Source organism: Pectinophora gossypiella, chromosome 4, assembly GCF_024362695.1.
Source record: "Pectinophora gossypiella chromosome 4, ilPecGoss1.1, whole genome shotgun sequence".
In the NCBI taxonomy this organism is placed as follows: domain Eukaryota; kingdom Metazoa; phylum Arthropoda; class Insecta; order Lepidoptera; family Gelechiidae; genus Pectinophora; species Pectinophora gossypiella.
This window is the reverse complement of record NC_065407.1, coordinates 9,086,783-9,102,325: the sequence shown is the minus strand read 5'-3', so window position 1 is coordinate 9,102,325 and position 15,543 is coordinate 9,086,783. Positions and strand designations below refer to the sequence as shown.

At 36.6% G+C, this 15,543-nt stretch overlaps 1 protein-coding gene across 1 annotated transcript in view; it reads left to right on the top strand.

Moving 5' to 3' along the window:
- The first annotated feature begins 1,006 nt into the window (after window positions 1–1,006).
- The window catches only part of LOC126366503 (protein O-mannosyl-transferase Tmtc3-like), a 128,006-nt gene continuing 113,469 nt past the window's right edge, over window positions 1,007–15,543 (top strand). The window contains exon 1 of the mRNA XM_050009626.1: window positions 1,007–1,689. Within this exon, the coding sequence (XP_049865583.1) occupies window positions 1,387–1,689 (303 nt within the window). The 5' untranslated portion in view covers window positions 1,007–1,386. The remainder of the gene's footprint in view (window positions 1,690–15,543) is intronic.

Genomic DNA, 15,543 nt, shown 5'->3' with positions numbered 1-15,543 from the left:
TAGCGGAATAAAGGAAAGATCCCCACGACATCGAAAACCTTTTATCGAAGTTCATCATTCGCCGGTGGTGCGAGAGGAATGAATTCGGAAATCTCCCGGCTCAAAGAAAGTATATTAAACGGGGGCTGAGGACAGGCCAAACAACAACTAGGCGGCGGCGTAACTCGCTTGTTTCGAGAAACAAGTCAGGAATCGCAAGAGGAATAGTTGAATCTCTGTGCCCGTCCGAACTCTCGCCGACTCTCCCGCTTCGTTCGTTCCCTGAACCCGACCAAATGTCGTCATCAACATTCGCTCCCCGCTCCGCACCCCGCGTACACCCCACCCGTCCCGCGGGCATGCGCCCGTACAACGTAGGATAATCAAATTGCGATAATATGCCCCTGCACTCAAATCATCGCTGATTTATTAGTCAACCCTCCTTTATTTAAAGCATCAAACGATTATCTGATACATTCAAGGTCAGGATACATGTTTATTTATTACATAAACGATTAATCAGGTTCCTTTAAAATAATCTTCATGATCGATTAATCGTTTATGTAATACTAATAAATAAACATGTATCCTGACCTTGAATGTATCAGATAATCGTTTACTACAAAAATGTTTCAATATAAGTAGGTACGGGAATAATAATGGGAATAAAACAAAACCGTTGTTTGCAATTGGGATTTATCTACGGTAGTAGGTCAGTATTTCCACTATGCAATTACTGTCTACTTTCTGTTTAAGAAAAATAAATTAAGATTACTATAACGAAATTAAAATAATGATTCATTATTTTTTGACTTATTTAAACAAAAAATAATGAATCATTCAATTGGGTTCGACTTTACTCAGTCTTAATTGGTTGCCTACGAGAAGGAGTGCAAAGCAAAATGTTTTGCCGCCAGCTAACCCCGCACACGCGCGCATGCGCCATCTACAAACGACCCGCAGTAAAACGACTGGTCACGTGACTCGACGCGGCATTCGCTCGGTGAACTTCGGCAGTCGTCGGCGAGCCAGCCAGCGGATAGGTGTGTCCGTGCGCGTCGTAATCAAATCCCAACATAAATGTCAAATCATACGATTTCGTAAAAAAAAATGTGACATGTGCATCATTGTGACGTAAACATTCACCGTTACATTCAATTTTCAGTGAACGATTGTGAAATTCTACTATATTTACCATATTTTACTTTCAAATTTTGTGTGGCGATATTTATAGTCCCGGTTCCGTTCGTGATCTTGTTTTCGCTAAACATTTCAGGTGACTCGGGACCGGGACCTGTTATTTGTCGATGACAATGTTATTTTTTACGAACGAAACGAATCGGTTTAGAATGTGATGAGTGGCCGGTGGGAATTAAGTTAGTGGGAAAGATGCCGGTGTGATCCACGATGGACCGCGTGAGTGGAGTGTGCAGGTTCGGAGGAGTGGTGTCGGCAGTCCGCACGAGGACAGGACGCAGCCGACGGCGAGTAACGGGGCAGGGACAGGCCCCCGAAGACATGCCGGAAGCCCCACGCCGTGGCCTTGGAGCCATCCTCGTACTAGCATGCATCCTCGTTTACCACAATTGCCTATACTGCGGCTTCGTCTTCGACGATATAAGTGCCATAAAAGAAAACAGAGACTTGAGACCTCAAACGCCCATTTCGAACATTTTTCTCAACGACTTTTGGGGAACTCCTATACACAAGGTGATTAATATTTATGAGCATGAGAGATTGTTTATTTAGGTTTGCTTATGGTTTTGTTGTCATAAAATGCTCCTACTTAATATTGTTTTAAAATTATAGTAAAACCTCAATGCAAATGGTTTCACAACCTCTGATTTTTTTTTGCTGCGGCTTATTGTAGATTTGCCTTGGATGAGATTCATTACTTGGCCAAGATAAGTGGAGAGCGCTGAACCGTAAAAATTGTAAGACAACTTCCTGAGATGCCGACATAATACTATGGTGAATTTGTAATTTGACTTTCTGTATAATTAATTATAATTATGAAACTAAGAGGCTTCATAACTCAAGTTACTATAATAAAACTAGTAAGTTGAAAGCCTACTGTTAGAGGCGTTGAACATTGTAAACCAAGAATAATTTAAAAAATTATCCCCTTTTCTTCCTTTGCCAGCAGCTATCGGAAGTTCGCCATCAAAAGTTTAAATCCTCGTGCCAAGCTGTCTGCTTACCAGTTAGTCTCGCTTTAGTCTTTTTAGTCGCTTCCAGAGATTGTCAAGCTGGTATTTACGACTAGAGTTTAAAGTTATACTTACCTAGGTTTTATTTACGTACAATATAAGATCTATTTTAAATGTTTTTGCTACTTTTAGGTGTCGTCTTTGTGTTTTAATTTTCTGATTAGTAGGTATGCTTATAATTAATATAACAAACATATTAAACATTCTAACTTTTATTATTATTGTTATTAAATCAATAGGTAGCTATGCACGTGCGACGAAATTAAATCAAATGATTTCTAGGAAGTTTTTATTTTACCATCATCACCATAACAGTCTTTACAAGCGCATAATAAAACCATATGCCCAATTTAGTCTGAATCATAAAAAGCAGAGTATTGCGTAAATATGTTATGTTATTAGGGACACAAAATACGCGACACATTACCTCTGTGCCGGCGATGTAAATCAAGCATTTACGCCCAGGTAACCGGCAAATTTATGGATGTAATCATCATGAATATTTCACCCTCTACGTACGTATAATTTGCTACGAGCATCGACAGAGACTATCACTCACGCCGGCACTACCAAAATAAACTGCTTTTTTTCACGTTCGCTGCGATACAAAATTGTGATTCGGCGAGGAGCCTCGAATAATCGTGGAAAAATAAATAACCTCCTTTAGTATGTATTGAAATGTAGGTGGATCAAAGAAATATTACATATTAATGATGAAGGAATACAAACCCAATGCCTATATAACATACGCCCATAACAGTAGCAACGATAATAACTAACAAAATACCGTATAAAAATATAGTGTCATTGAAAGAAAATAAATAAAGACGAACTAATAGGACAATGACCGCGAATTTCATTGTTAGAGCAGAATGAAAATTATTCATTCTAAGGGATCACATACGAAAAGTATTATTAGTAGATTGTGAACAAACTAGGTATAAACCGGATAGCACTAATGTACTTTTTGCTTTATCCATCTAGACACGGTCACAGACCTGTATGACAAGCTCCCGTAAATACGCAGTCAAAGCAATCTCCAGTTACAATCTGTATTCAACTGGTCATGTGAATTTTGAATAGAGTCGCTGTACATAAACTGCCTATATACGTCCCACTGCTGGGCACAGGCCTCCCCTCAATCAACCGGAGGGGTATGGAGCATACTCCACCACGCTGCTCCACTGCGGGTTGGTGGAGTCGCTGTACCCCATGTTTATTCCAACAATGTAGGTATTAACAGTTTTAAACACAAGAACCCTGTGGTACTTTTCGTAATTTCTACATCTTCGATTAACAGTAACTTCATCAACACATCATTTAGGTTTCACGTTTAATCTTTTATTACGGACAACAATAAGAATCCATTGAGATCTAAAGAGAAGGCATAATCAATGTAATCCACTCAAATGTATATTCTTAAGGCGTTTAATAAATGGTGAGGGAGGCGTTCATAAATGACTTTACCATGTTGGTCTTTGTTTTTATTTTGAATTGTAATGTTACAAAACACTTTGATAGACATAAAGTGCAAAATGAAATTACAATAGTTCCAAATGTTGAAAGTCCATTGTTATTAAGTATTCAAGAATAAACGGAAATGTTAACTTGCAAACTCATCAACGCCTTCGCAGTTCATTGTGGAAACATGACTACTTGAAAATATATTCCCTTCACAGGAAAATTATTATCAAAAATGTCTGCTCAACGTGGGGATCTAACTTTTTGAGGAGACTCTGCAAGACTTGCTAATTATTAATAAAACTTTGATCCTTCCAATACTTTGAATAGCATCAGATTGAATTTCGACAGGCAAAAGCGTCTTTGAGTTTTTTTTGAAATGTATGAGATAGGTCTAGGAGTTGTCTTTGATTACTTGTGGCTCTGCCCACCCCATTAGGGATTACGGGCGTGAGTTTATGTATGTATGTATGTATGTATGAGATAGGTATGGAAAAGATAATTTCGAAACGATGAAAATTATTTATTCGAAACGTAAGGTATAAAATTATTAAATTCATTCTTATCACGTACTCAATATCAGCAGTAAACTAAACATAAATAAAACTCGTGACAAGATTTTAATACGTTTATTAAAAACGGAATCTGTACTTCATCATCCTTTGAAAGCCTAGGATTAATTAGAGAATGAATGGAGTCGAGACGACATCAACAGGCTTTAGGATTTCGGCCACAAAAGAAATTAGATCTGTGCCACAGTCTATTATACTGGCTAAGCATTTCAATGTAGTGGGTAGAGATTTTAAGACTAATAATATTGTACGTAATACGTTAATGAAACATCAGATATTATTATGAAGACCCGCCAAAGAAAGAGTAGCTACCGGATTTACCGAGTGCCTAACCTATATTTTATTATATTCATATTGTAATTTAATTACAATCGGAATACTATATATCATAGAACATAAGAAAATTTTACTGCTTTGAAAAGCTTGCAAAAATCATTTACAGGATGTGCTGATATGATAACGTAGGTAGTTAAGAGGTAGATTCTCTACATCCAAAGCCCGATGAAACCTACAGGCTTATTTATAAAATAAAGAGCCACACTTAAATGCTTACTAATAGAAATTTCCCGTAACTAATGTGAAATGGATTGCTACCGGATACAGAGCAATATGTCATTCCTTTGTTCTGATATTCTCGAGTACCAGTCTTTTTGTATAATCTATATTGACTTCATCATGTACGGACGGAGTAAAATTGTATTGCATTTGCTGCTATTACATTAATTGTTAACTGCTGGTTAACCTTCCAATACGCTTTCCATCGACAATTATAATAATTTAAAAAAAACTATATCAAAGATCGATTTTAAGACTACGAAAAACGACAGTGTAATACAGTAAAATATTATAGGATTGACGTAAGGTGACGTGTTTATCCCATACATTTTATTCTGTCGAGCCAGTTACTTTGATTGGTCGTAAACCCAATCATGTTTAACGTAAGCTTCAAAATTATTGATCACCTAAAACGCAATGGTGAAGCTTATATGTCAAAATATAAGAAATAAAATGGTAGAATTGTAATGGTTTAACGAAGCTCGTTATGATTTCAATGCCGCAGCTGACAGTATGAATTTCTTGCGTTGAACTTAATCCGTGGCATACACAAAAGCAGGGGCGCTGTATTTAGATAGCAGATTAACGCCATTTCACACGTCAGCTTAACTGTAGGCTTGAGCATTTTATTCAACATGCAAATAAGCTAACTGGATACCGACGGCTGTTGATTTATATCCTCTAGCTAATCCTAGTTTACCATAATACAAAAAGAGTGAATACAATTTTTACTTTCGTTTAGAGCTTTATTGTTTAAAAAAACGGTACTTATAGTATAATACATGTGTTAATGCACACTTTCTTTCATAGAAAATTATAATAATTTTACATAACTTTTCTGAAGTTACGTTACGATTATGTGATGATCGATTAGCGACTACCTTCTGTGCAAAAGGTCCCGATTGCAATCCACAACATTTGTTTCAGTTCTATTTGTACCTATTGTTCTTTGAGTGTCTGTGGAACAACGACACAAAGAGTTCTAGTGTAGAGCATAGATGTACCATCGTTTATTTCTGTGCCTTTAGACACCTCTTAACACTTTATTTTAAGGGTCGGATCTAGATTTCTCTTTCCGTTAATTGTTAGTTGTAGAATTGGGAACTGGAGTTTGCCTTCCAAAGTGGCGGAGGCAGCTCTTGGCTCGTTTCGTTCGCATCCATCAACGTCACCCGGACAAGTTTTTCGCAGCGTCCCTCTGGCGGCCGACGTTTTTGTTTACTAACTTTCAACCAGTGTCGCTTTTAAGCATTTGCTTTCTTTAAACTTATATTATTCTGCAATTTGTGGAAAGTTTGCGAGCGACAGCAGATGACTTGCATTTTCTATTATCAGATTCGTGCCTTAAGTTTCCACTTTGTAAAAAACATAGATCTGTCATTCTTCTACTCTTCTTATGTCTCTATCACTGGATAGCCGTCTGTTCCGAAACCCATTCACCGTCGCAAGACACTTAGTAACAAATAAGTCAGTACCTAGATGTGTTATTGTTTTGCTTTGAACATCCAATGTCAATCGTCTAATTTAAGTAAATATTACATCACTTTAACATATATCTTTCTGCGCTAAGTGCGATTTAATTGGACATTCATCTATTAGCGACAATGGTGATTATTACCAGAATATATTAATCTCATTTAATTGCCATCTCATCAATCAACTGTGATGTTGATATTTTTAATATAAGAAGTCTCAAAGACGAAGCCTGCCTGGCTAAATTGCTGAGAGCTTCATTAACGAATTGAAAATGACATTTTACCTTCGTAAATTTGTTAATTAATTACATTATAAGGCCTTGGATAATTCAAATTCGTTGAAAGCAATAATACTTCACAATTATACTTCTTTTATTGTCTTAAATATCATTATAGATTTATTAGGTCTTGAACTTTTTATAGGGATATTTATGTAAATACAAATAGAGAAAATTGTTTTTAAGTCTAACCTAAAAGCATATAAATATAGATAGAACTGTATAGCATAAAATGTATCAATACTATAAAAGGAAGCCGCTTTACGATTTGCATTATTCAAAAGTGTATTAAAAATCTCATAATAATAAATTCGTCGGTGACTGTCCACTTTTGATGCTAACATACTTACTTGTATGTGAAAACAAATACAAAATATCACGCTTTATATTTACAGTACCCCTACATATTTACAATATTATGTAGGTATGTAACGAATTTAAAAAAAATAAGCCTTCTTTAGAAATACTTATATAACTTTAAAAAATATTTTAATTGATCTCAATTAAAAGGTTTCTTTAAAGAAAATATCAGAAGCACGATAGACGTGCGTTCTCCTCGGTTGACTAAGATGCCCTTGTTAGATATTCAACCTAAACGTTTGCAAGTTAGTATAAAGACACTAGAAATTATGTTGAAATCTCAGGCAGGTTTACGCGTGTACGTGATATTAAATCAAGATCGGTAAATCCTGAGACAATTATGAAGACCACCGCAGGATTTAAGTCTACTTAAGAATGCGAAACCAACGGGTCTCGAACCTCAAGAGCCGTGAAAAAATATAACGATTTATGCTCTTTGATATTAAATGTCCTTTAAATGTTCCCTCCAAAAATGGCTACATCGCAAACAACTTACTACCGAACACTTATAAATGTATTTATGGGGGAACACGTAATTTTTGAGCCTCCTCTATGCGATCACGTCACGCGGCAAACGTCGATGTCATTCTTATATAAAGTATTCAGAGGTTTCAATGTTATTCCGAGCCTTTTCAATACGTTTTAGTGGATTGCGAATGGGGTTTAGACGAAGTAAGAGTAAACAGTTTTGGTCCTGTAAAAGTAATAGAGGTTTTGTAATTGTGATTAGAAAGGAGAAGAAGTTTTCACTAACACAGTTGGGTCGACCATTATAGACGGCGATGCGGCTCACCACCTATCACGTTGGCCTAACAGAAAGCTTGATGAGACGTGGATACTTAGTTCATCTTGCGGTGGATGTACCTCTAACTACTCCAATTGCGATATAGTCGTGAAGTTCACGAAGTGTGCGAATGAAGCCCTTTCAATCAATCAATCAATAATACTTCATTGCACAACGACATATACAAAGGACATAAACATACGAATAAAAACATAAGTACAATAGGCGGCCTTATTGCTAAATAGCAATTTCTGCCAGGCAACCTTAGGGTGAAAGAAGTTAATGCATTGCATTGGAGCACGGGCTGGTGCAATAAACATATAATGACACGAACAATAATAAAAAGAAAAATAAAATAAGAAAATAGTAATAATAAATAATATATATATAAATACACACACACACATACATACATACAAATAGCCTATACAATATAATAATACATATAAGGAGAATAAGAAAAAAAACACTTCCAAGTTTCAAGGTTTCATTTAAAACCTAAAATAAATACCTTTCGAAAAAAAAATTTTTCGTTCTCATTTTGTCCTCCAGAGTTGGCGCCACATTGAATTTAGCATGACGTCGTCATAGACTATAACCACCGAACAATCAAGACGCTTCTAGTGACACCTTTGTTGAATTCTGACAGGTGATTTAGAATTTAGTTTGGAACAGTTGTGAATACGCACATAAATACATATAGATACATACATACATATATAGATACACACAGACATAGCGGTCAAACACATAACTCTCCTTTTTGTTTCGCCGCAGTCGGGTAACAAAGAGATTAATTAGGTCACTCCACGTAGCTTGGTCCACCAAACCGCAATTTCCATTCAAGCAGCAAACATTTATTGAAACAAGTGATATAAATACAAATGTTTGTACTAAGCACATCATCATCATCATCAATTTAAGAGCCACGCTCTTGTCGGTGCAGCATTTCTGTAAAATACTCCCCATGCTACTTTTTAGGGAAAAATAGGGCAGTGGTTTCCCTCTTGCCTTCCGCCCCGCAGTACTCTGTCTGACGCGAGTGGGATGGCGCCCAGAGTAGTCTATTACAAAGCCGTACTAGGACTCCTGTCCTCTGCCTCTGAATAGTACTGACAGTTACTGCTGCCCTCTGTCAGGTTCCAGGTTACAGTCCCTGTGACATGCCCCTTCCGTCCTGCATTGCCGTACCGATGGCTCCCATCTCCGCCTCTGCAGCCGTTGAGGTCTTCACCCGTATCCCTGGGCAAGGGTTCTACGTTATACCCCGTAGGTCTGGGTACTAAGCACACTGATATAAATAAACTAATGTTAGCCAAATAGAATCCTAGTAGAGAGTACTGAGCGCGCCATTACTTAATAATGTCTCTCTAAAGACACCTTTATGTTCATTTAAGCCTCGGAACTAAACAGAAGTGGAACTAGGAGCAATGCAACGACAAACTGCGCTTAATACTTGCTAACATTTAGAGGGGCGACTTATATGAACAACCGAAAGAAACTTATCCATACCCTCATGAACAAAACTCATTAACAAAATATTCAAGCGTACTAAGAATAGCCACGAAACAAAGTCAATTAATAATGAAACAAGTAAATAATATATGTACAAAGTCTAACTTGCAAGACGATCCGTGTGTGGCTAGCTAAAATGAAGACTACACTTGATTAATATACCGGGCATGTCGATCGTAAAACTCTATTAAGTGATTATTATGTCTTACATAATTAACACAAACATAGACAAGTAACCGATAAGTTGGACAGTAATATCACTACTACTACCAGATACATTTCATCATTTGAACGTAACAAATTCGAAAAACACATAATAACGGGTTCTTACCGCGTTTAAATCAGGGAAATATGAGACTCCCGATATTTCGACACTGTTGCAAGTACCATGGTCACGGGATGACTGATGAGATTGGAGTGGAGTAGGTAGATCCGTTATTATGTGTTTTAATTATGATAATAACCGCGTAAACTTAAAACAATGTATAAATTTGAAAAACCTTTTTTCCTGACCTATGTTCCTCGCCTGCCTGCTCCAAAAGGTATTATGAGCGTTAGTCGTTTAAGTATGTTAGTTACTACTCGCGTGACATGCAAGGTAAACTTATAGTTATATTCCGACGACCTTTTCAAGAATTTCATTCGTACAACAGTTATTTATGAGTTCGCGTGGTCTCCCTGCGATAAAGTGGTTAAAATTGTTTATTACTGTAATGAAATAATAGTGGACAAACGTGCAGTGCTCAGCAAGGGTCGCCACAATGAAACAAAGAGTCTGAATCGTTGCTGTTGTAAATAAAACGTACTACTGTGGTGGACCGCATACCTAAAAAAATACTCGTAACGGTTGGATAAAATACAAAACATAACATAAACTGCCTATATATGTCCCACTGCTGGGCACAGGCCTCTCCTCAATCAACCGGAGGGGGTATGGAGCATACTCCACCACGCAGCTCTACTGCGGGTTAGTGGAGGTGTTTTAATGGCTAATAGCCGCGACCAACGGCTTAATGTGCCCTCATACAATCAGGATAAAATAATATGAAAATATTTTTTACTTCATAGACTTAGTCTAACTGCCGATTAGGCGGATACAGACAATGCCAGGCATGTGTTTCGCACCGCAGATTAAATATTTTTAGGTATAGTTACTACGACCTGCTCGCAGCACATTCTTTACCGCTAAATTAAGAGGTGTCTGCAAGAATCGGGGCCAATATCAAGGTAGATAATGCACATAATTGTCAGGCGTGGCTCGCAATGATTGTAACCGCCTTGTGTTTCTTTCTATTTTCAAACAAAATATACTTATTACTAGAGATTTTGCGTAGGTAACCGTCAACTCTGATTTACAGACCACACTTCAAAGATTCGTTGAAACAATTTTTGGCTTATTGTCACGACAACACGAACTACCGTTTACGCACGTTTAGTAGTAAACGAGGCATGAAATATAGGTATTTAGTTTAAACTGTCCTATGTGAAACGGCATGCGTACAACGTACTTATATAGGTCCCACTTTCGGCTGAAAATAAATCAGACTACAATTTATAAATTGAAACTTTGTAAATAACAGTCAGGTTTTAATTAAACGTGCCGCAATATCCGATTAAAAACGAATTTTCGTTGAAACTTGTATCGCAATTAAAAATTCGGCATTTAACCTGTCGGGGACGGTAAGTGTTGTCAATACCTTGTGCTACATGAAATAATTTTACCCAGGGTAAATATTTGGAAGCGACATTTAAAATGTTCCGTCACAAACAATGGGCGGGTGTACATTATTTGGATCGTTTATCCCAAATAATATTTACCTGCTTTTGTATCAATTTGCTTATTTTACTGAATTTGAGCAATGCAATATTCTATTCATATGTATGTATTCAATATGATATTGTAACAAACAAATCAATTAAATAAACTCAAACCATAATAGCAAATTAGATACAAAACCATTACACTCAAAGAAAAATCTAAATCAAGAAAAAAGAGTTAATTAAAATAATGTTTAATTGTTGCTATGTACTATTTTAACCATTGAAATGAAATAAAAATGTATCTACATTTAAAAAAACTTGTCTAGAACAGCCATCGACGCGTGGTGCCACGAAAATGACATGGCTGACAAATTATAGAGTTGATGTCAACAATGAACCACTCCACACAGTGTTGTCCTTCGTAAAATCTACACGATACACATCACGAAATAGTCGAGTACATCGGAACAATTTGTTGGAAAACTCCCCTAAAGCTACAGGAGACCTTTATTTTTTACTTATTTCAAGTTTATTGTAGACATGCCCCGAGTGACATTAAGTGATTAAATAAATGAGCATTTTTATTTATTTAAATCAAATAAAAAGCATAATAATATGAATCTACCGATTATGGTGAAGTTATAATAATGAAACACTTTATTGCACACACATTCACAAAACATTACCTTTACTTTGTATGACATTTAATAATAGCCAAAAGGTTAAAAAGTATAGAAATAATCGCATTAAGTATCTATTTTGCGCGTATGACATTATTGCGCGTTATTCAACACGATATATATTTTATACAAACAAAACAGTAATAGATATATATGTTACGGCTAATACCCGAAGTGCGGCTACACCTAGTTATAGCCGGTAAGAACTAGGTGTAGCCGCTTACTCTTGGTTAAACCTAGTACGAGCCGATGGTTTTCGAGTAAAACTAGGTCTAGCCTTCATCATGCCGGCTACAACTAGGTCCAGCCATCCGCATTAGCCGTAACATATATATTATTATAATTATAGGATCGTGAAGGTCTCATTCGGACTCACTACTATCTCCAATGTACCTGTACAAATCAAAAAGTCTTTACGACGACACAGATTACTTTGTATGATAAATAGACTTCACCATTATTATAATGTAATCGGTTAAAAGACAGTACGAAACCAGACCAAATACCATATTGGTACAGCAATAATATGATTGTTATGGACAATAAGTTAATAATCCATTGTCACCATTAGGGTATTGATGACCCTTTCTTAGGACTTCGTATCAACAGTGGCTGTAAGTTGTCTTTGATTACTTGTGGTTCTACCCACCCCAGTAGAGATTACAAGCGTGAGTTTATGTATGTGTGTGTAACAATATGGAAATACTATGTAAGACTTGTAAATCACAGGTACTTTATAAACTTGCAAATATAATTATTGAAATTCTTGTCATACGGAATCAGCCCACTTGCGTATCTTGCAAACCTTTGACTTACATTTTCATACAAGTGTTTATTATCACGCGTCATATCAGAACATAAAACAAAACACCAAATCTGCTGTACTTATATCAGATTATGTAAAGAATAAACTAATTATGCAAAGATAAACAGATTATGCAAAGACCAGAAATTGCTAAGACCTTGTGATGTGTATTAAAAGCCAATGACGAACTGACAACGAAAGTAAAACATTCCCCACATAACGGTCTAATTTACAACATTGCTGTCATCTTCTCATAAACAGCTTCTGTCCAGTAATTTGCAGGGTACATTAGAGACGTTATCTGGTGTCCCGGAGAAACGGTCCGGGACAAACAAACGGAGACATAAATCAACGTCAGGGCAAGTTATCTGAGCCCCGGATGTGGACGCCATCCTTTAATGTGTTTGTTCACCGCTTGCGGAAAAACTTCCTCCTCTATGCAGATCTGAGACGCTGGTAATTACTGAACCTACAGTAATTAGGAAACCTGAACTTGTTGAAGCCAATGCCAAAAACTTCAACCCATCAAAGAATTTCACATAATATTCCCTAGGTACATAACATTAAGTAAGTCTTGCACTTGTTAATTTCATAAAAGCCAGGATTTGTAAAACTAAGCAGTAAGCAGATTTCGCTAGTTAGTGGTTTCTGTAATAGAATAATCTGGCCTAGATTCATAATTAGGCCATGAATAATAATGTAGCTTAGCAGCCAGGCAGGTTCAAATTAGATTTCCTAAAACCGGTTTGTTTCAATCCGAAGTCCTACCGCAATTGCGACTTTAAAACATTCACTTGGAAATCGATTTGCCTTTGGAAAGCCTTGGAGAGGAAAAAGTAGGTACAAATAAACTCACGAAAACCCAAAAGAAAACATAAAATTAAATTAAAAAGTTGTACACTTCACAAAAACGTTCGTAGGTACTTATTTTGTTGTATTTCCAGAAATGGAGTCGCCCAACAATTTTATGGAAGAATTGTATAGAGAGAGGAGTGAATTTACACAGCAAACTTCTGAAAGTGGTTCTCGTTTTTTGTACGAACACCCACTATTTCCGGGTATTTATTTATAGAAGGAAATAAATTAGGTAGCTGCATTGTTAGAGCTGTTTTAAATGATTTTTGTTTTTTACCTATAACACTCACCCGTGCTTAGGAAAACTCACAAAGAAAAAAAATAATCGAAAAAAGTCTGAGTCGGATGAGACTTGTACCCACCGCTCTTGTCAAGTCGGGACGAGCGTGTTAACCATTACACCACCTGGTCCTCCTCCTGTCCATGCGAAATACTTACGATTAAGCCGATGTCGGCGCCGTCTATCTAGAATATTGAGTACTAATATTACTTAAACCGATAAGTCTACACACATAGATTTCAACTTATCGTAAAGATGACACCTTAACTATTTTTTAATGATTTTTGTTTTTTATAGCACATACCCAGTTCTTAGGGAAACTAAAAAATCATTTAAAAATAGCTAAGGTGTCATATTTCCAATAAGTTGAAATCTAGAGCTGCGGGTTCAGTCCGTCCGAGTCAGATTTTTTTTCGATTTTTCTTTTCTCTGTGTACTCTCATTTAAGCCTAAAGAGTCGTATTTAATACAAAACAACTGTGTTTAAACATCCCGACTACCAACTCTCAAATCGTTAAAATTCTGTCAGAATGGCCATGCATTCATTACATCAACTTGTAGGCAAATTCATGAAATCGCACAGTTGAGTACTTACGTACTATGCACAATGGTGTGCATATATACGCGTCGAACCAAAAACCGAATCCGAAAATTTTCAACGTTGAAACACTCGAACAATATTCGTTCGTATTGTTTAAACGAATGTTCCATTGTACGTTGTACAATCACAATGCAGTGTTTTTTCAGTATTGTTGAAACCCCAACGTTTATTGTGGCTTACCTACAGGTTGTTTACTTCTAATGAACGATTTATGATGTGCGAGGTAAATAAAGTGAACTGCAAATTAAATTCCATGAAAACAACATTGGTGTGTTTAAAAAGGATGTATGCCAATCAGTATAATTTTGGTATTTTTTAGTATACAAATTAATTAGGTAGGGTTGAAAATTAAATACAATCAAAATAATTATAACCTGACCGATCCAAACAAAATTCATCTGACCATCACATTAACAAAACTATACTACCTATATCAAAGCATATCCAAATCTGGCGCCAAAATACCGGCGTTCGCAAGCTAAACCCCAAGTTGTTTTAGATCGTATTAGATTTATACTCATTAATATCGCAAACATTATCCGAATGAGCAATCCGCGGGCTTAAAACGAGGTACGCCATTACAGGCGGGGTAAATCTCCCGGTAGTTGGCGCCGCCTCACAATAAAACAGGCAGCCAAGCCAAGGCGCAGTGCCAAGCAAGTTTACCCTCCCAGCATTTGAGCGACAAAATGTATTTCGAAAATTTTGAGCGATGGAATTATGTGCGCGACCCACTGTGCTGACAGAAATTTCGAGTGTCTGTTTTTTCAATGTTTACGTTTGATATAGTTATACTTACTGGTTCATTTCATTAGGTTTGGTTGTCAGAGTTAATTACGTTTGAGGAAATCTTTAGTTGACCTCAGTAACCATCTAGGCTGAAACGGAAATTTAATTTCGTTTCAAAACAGACAAATACTTGATAGGTACTATATGTAAAAACATGATACTAAACCGAAAAGGTAGTTAACAAAAAAAAACTAACAAAACTTTTCTTTGTTTCAGGTAATTACCGACGAGATAACAACTGCAGCTTAAAACAGACCAACGTAACATAAATAAATAAGTAGGTATAGCTAATTTATTAGACTAGTCCTCGTAATCGCTTTCGAGATGGGCAGAGCCATAAGCCATCAGTCGACTTGCAACCGCATTTGATATTAGAGCCTTAAGATGAACTGAAATAACGGACCGCATGACTACCAGCCCATTGACCATACTTAAAGATAGTTGATCATGATAACCCCTTAGTCAAACCGCTGTGAAATTGAGTTACAATAGACCGGATGATAAAACTTTCGACCTTTCAAAGGCAACGTTCCAAATCTGCGCAAATTTGGCGTGAACTGTTGAACGTAAATGTGGTCAACAA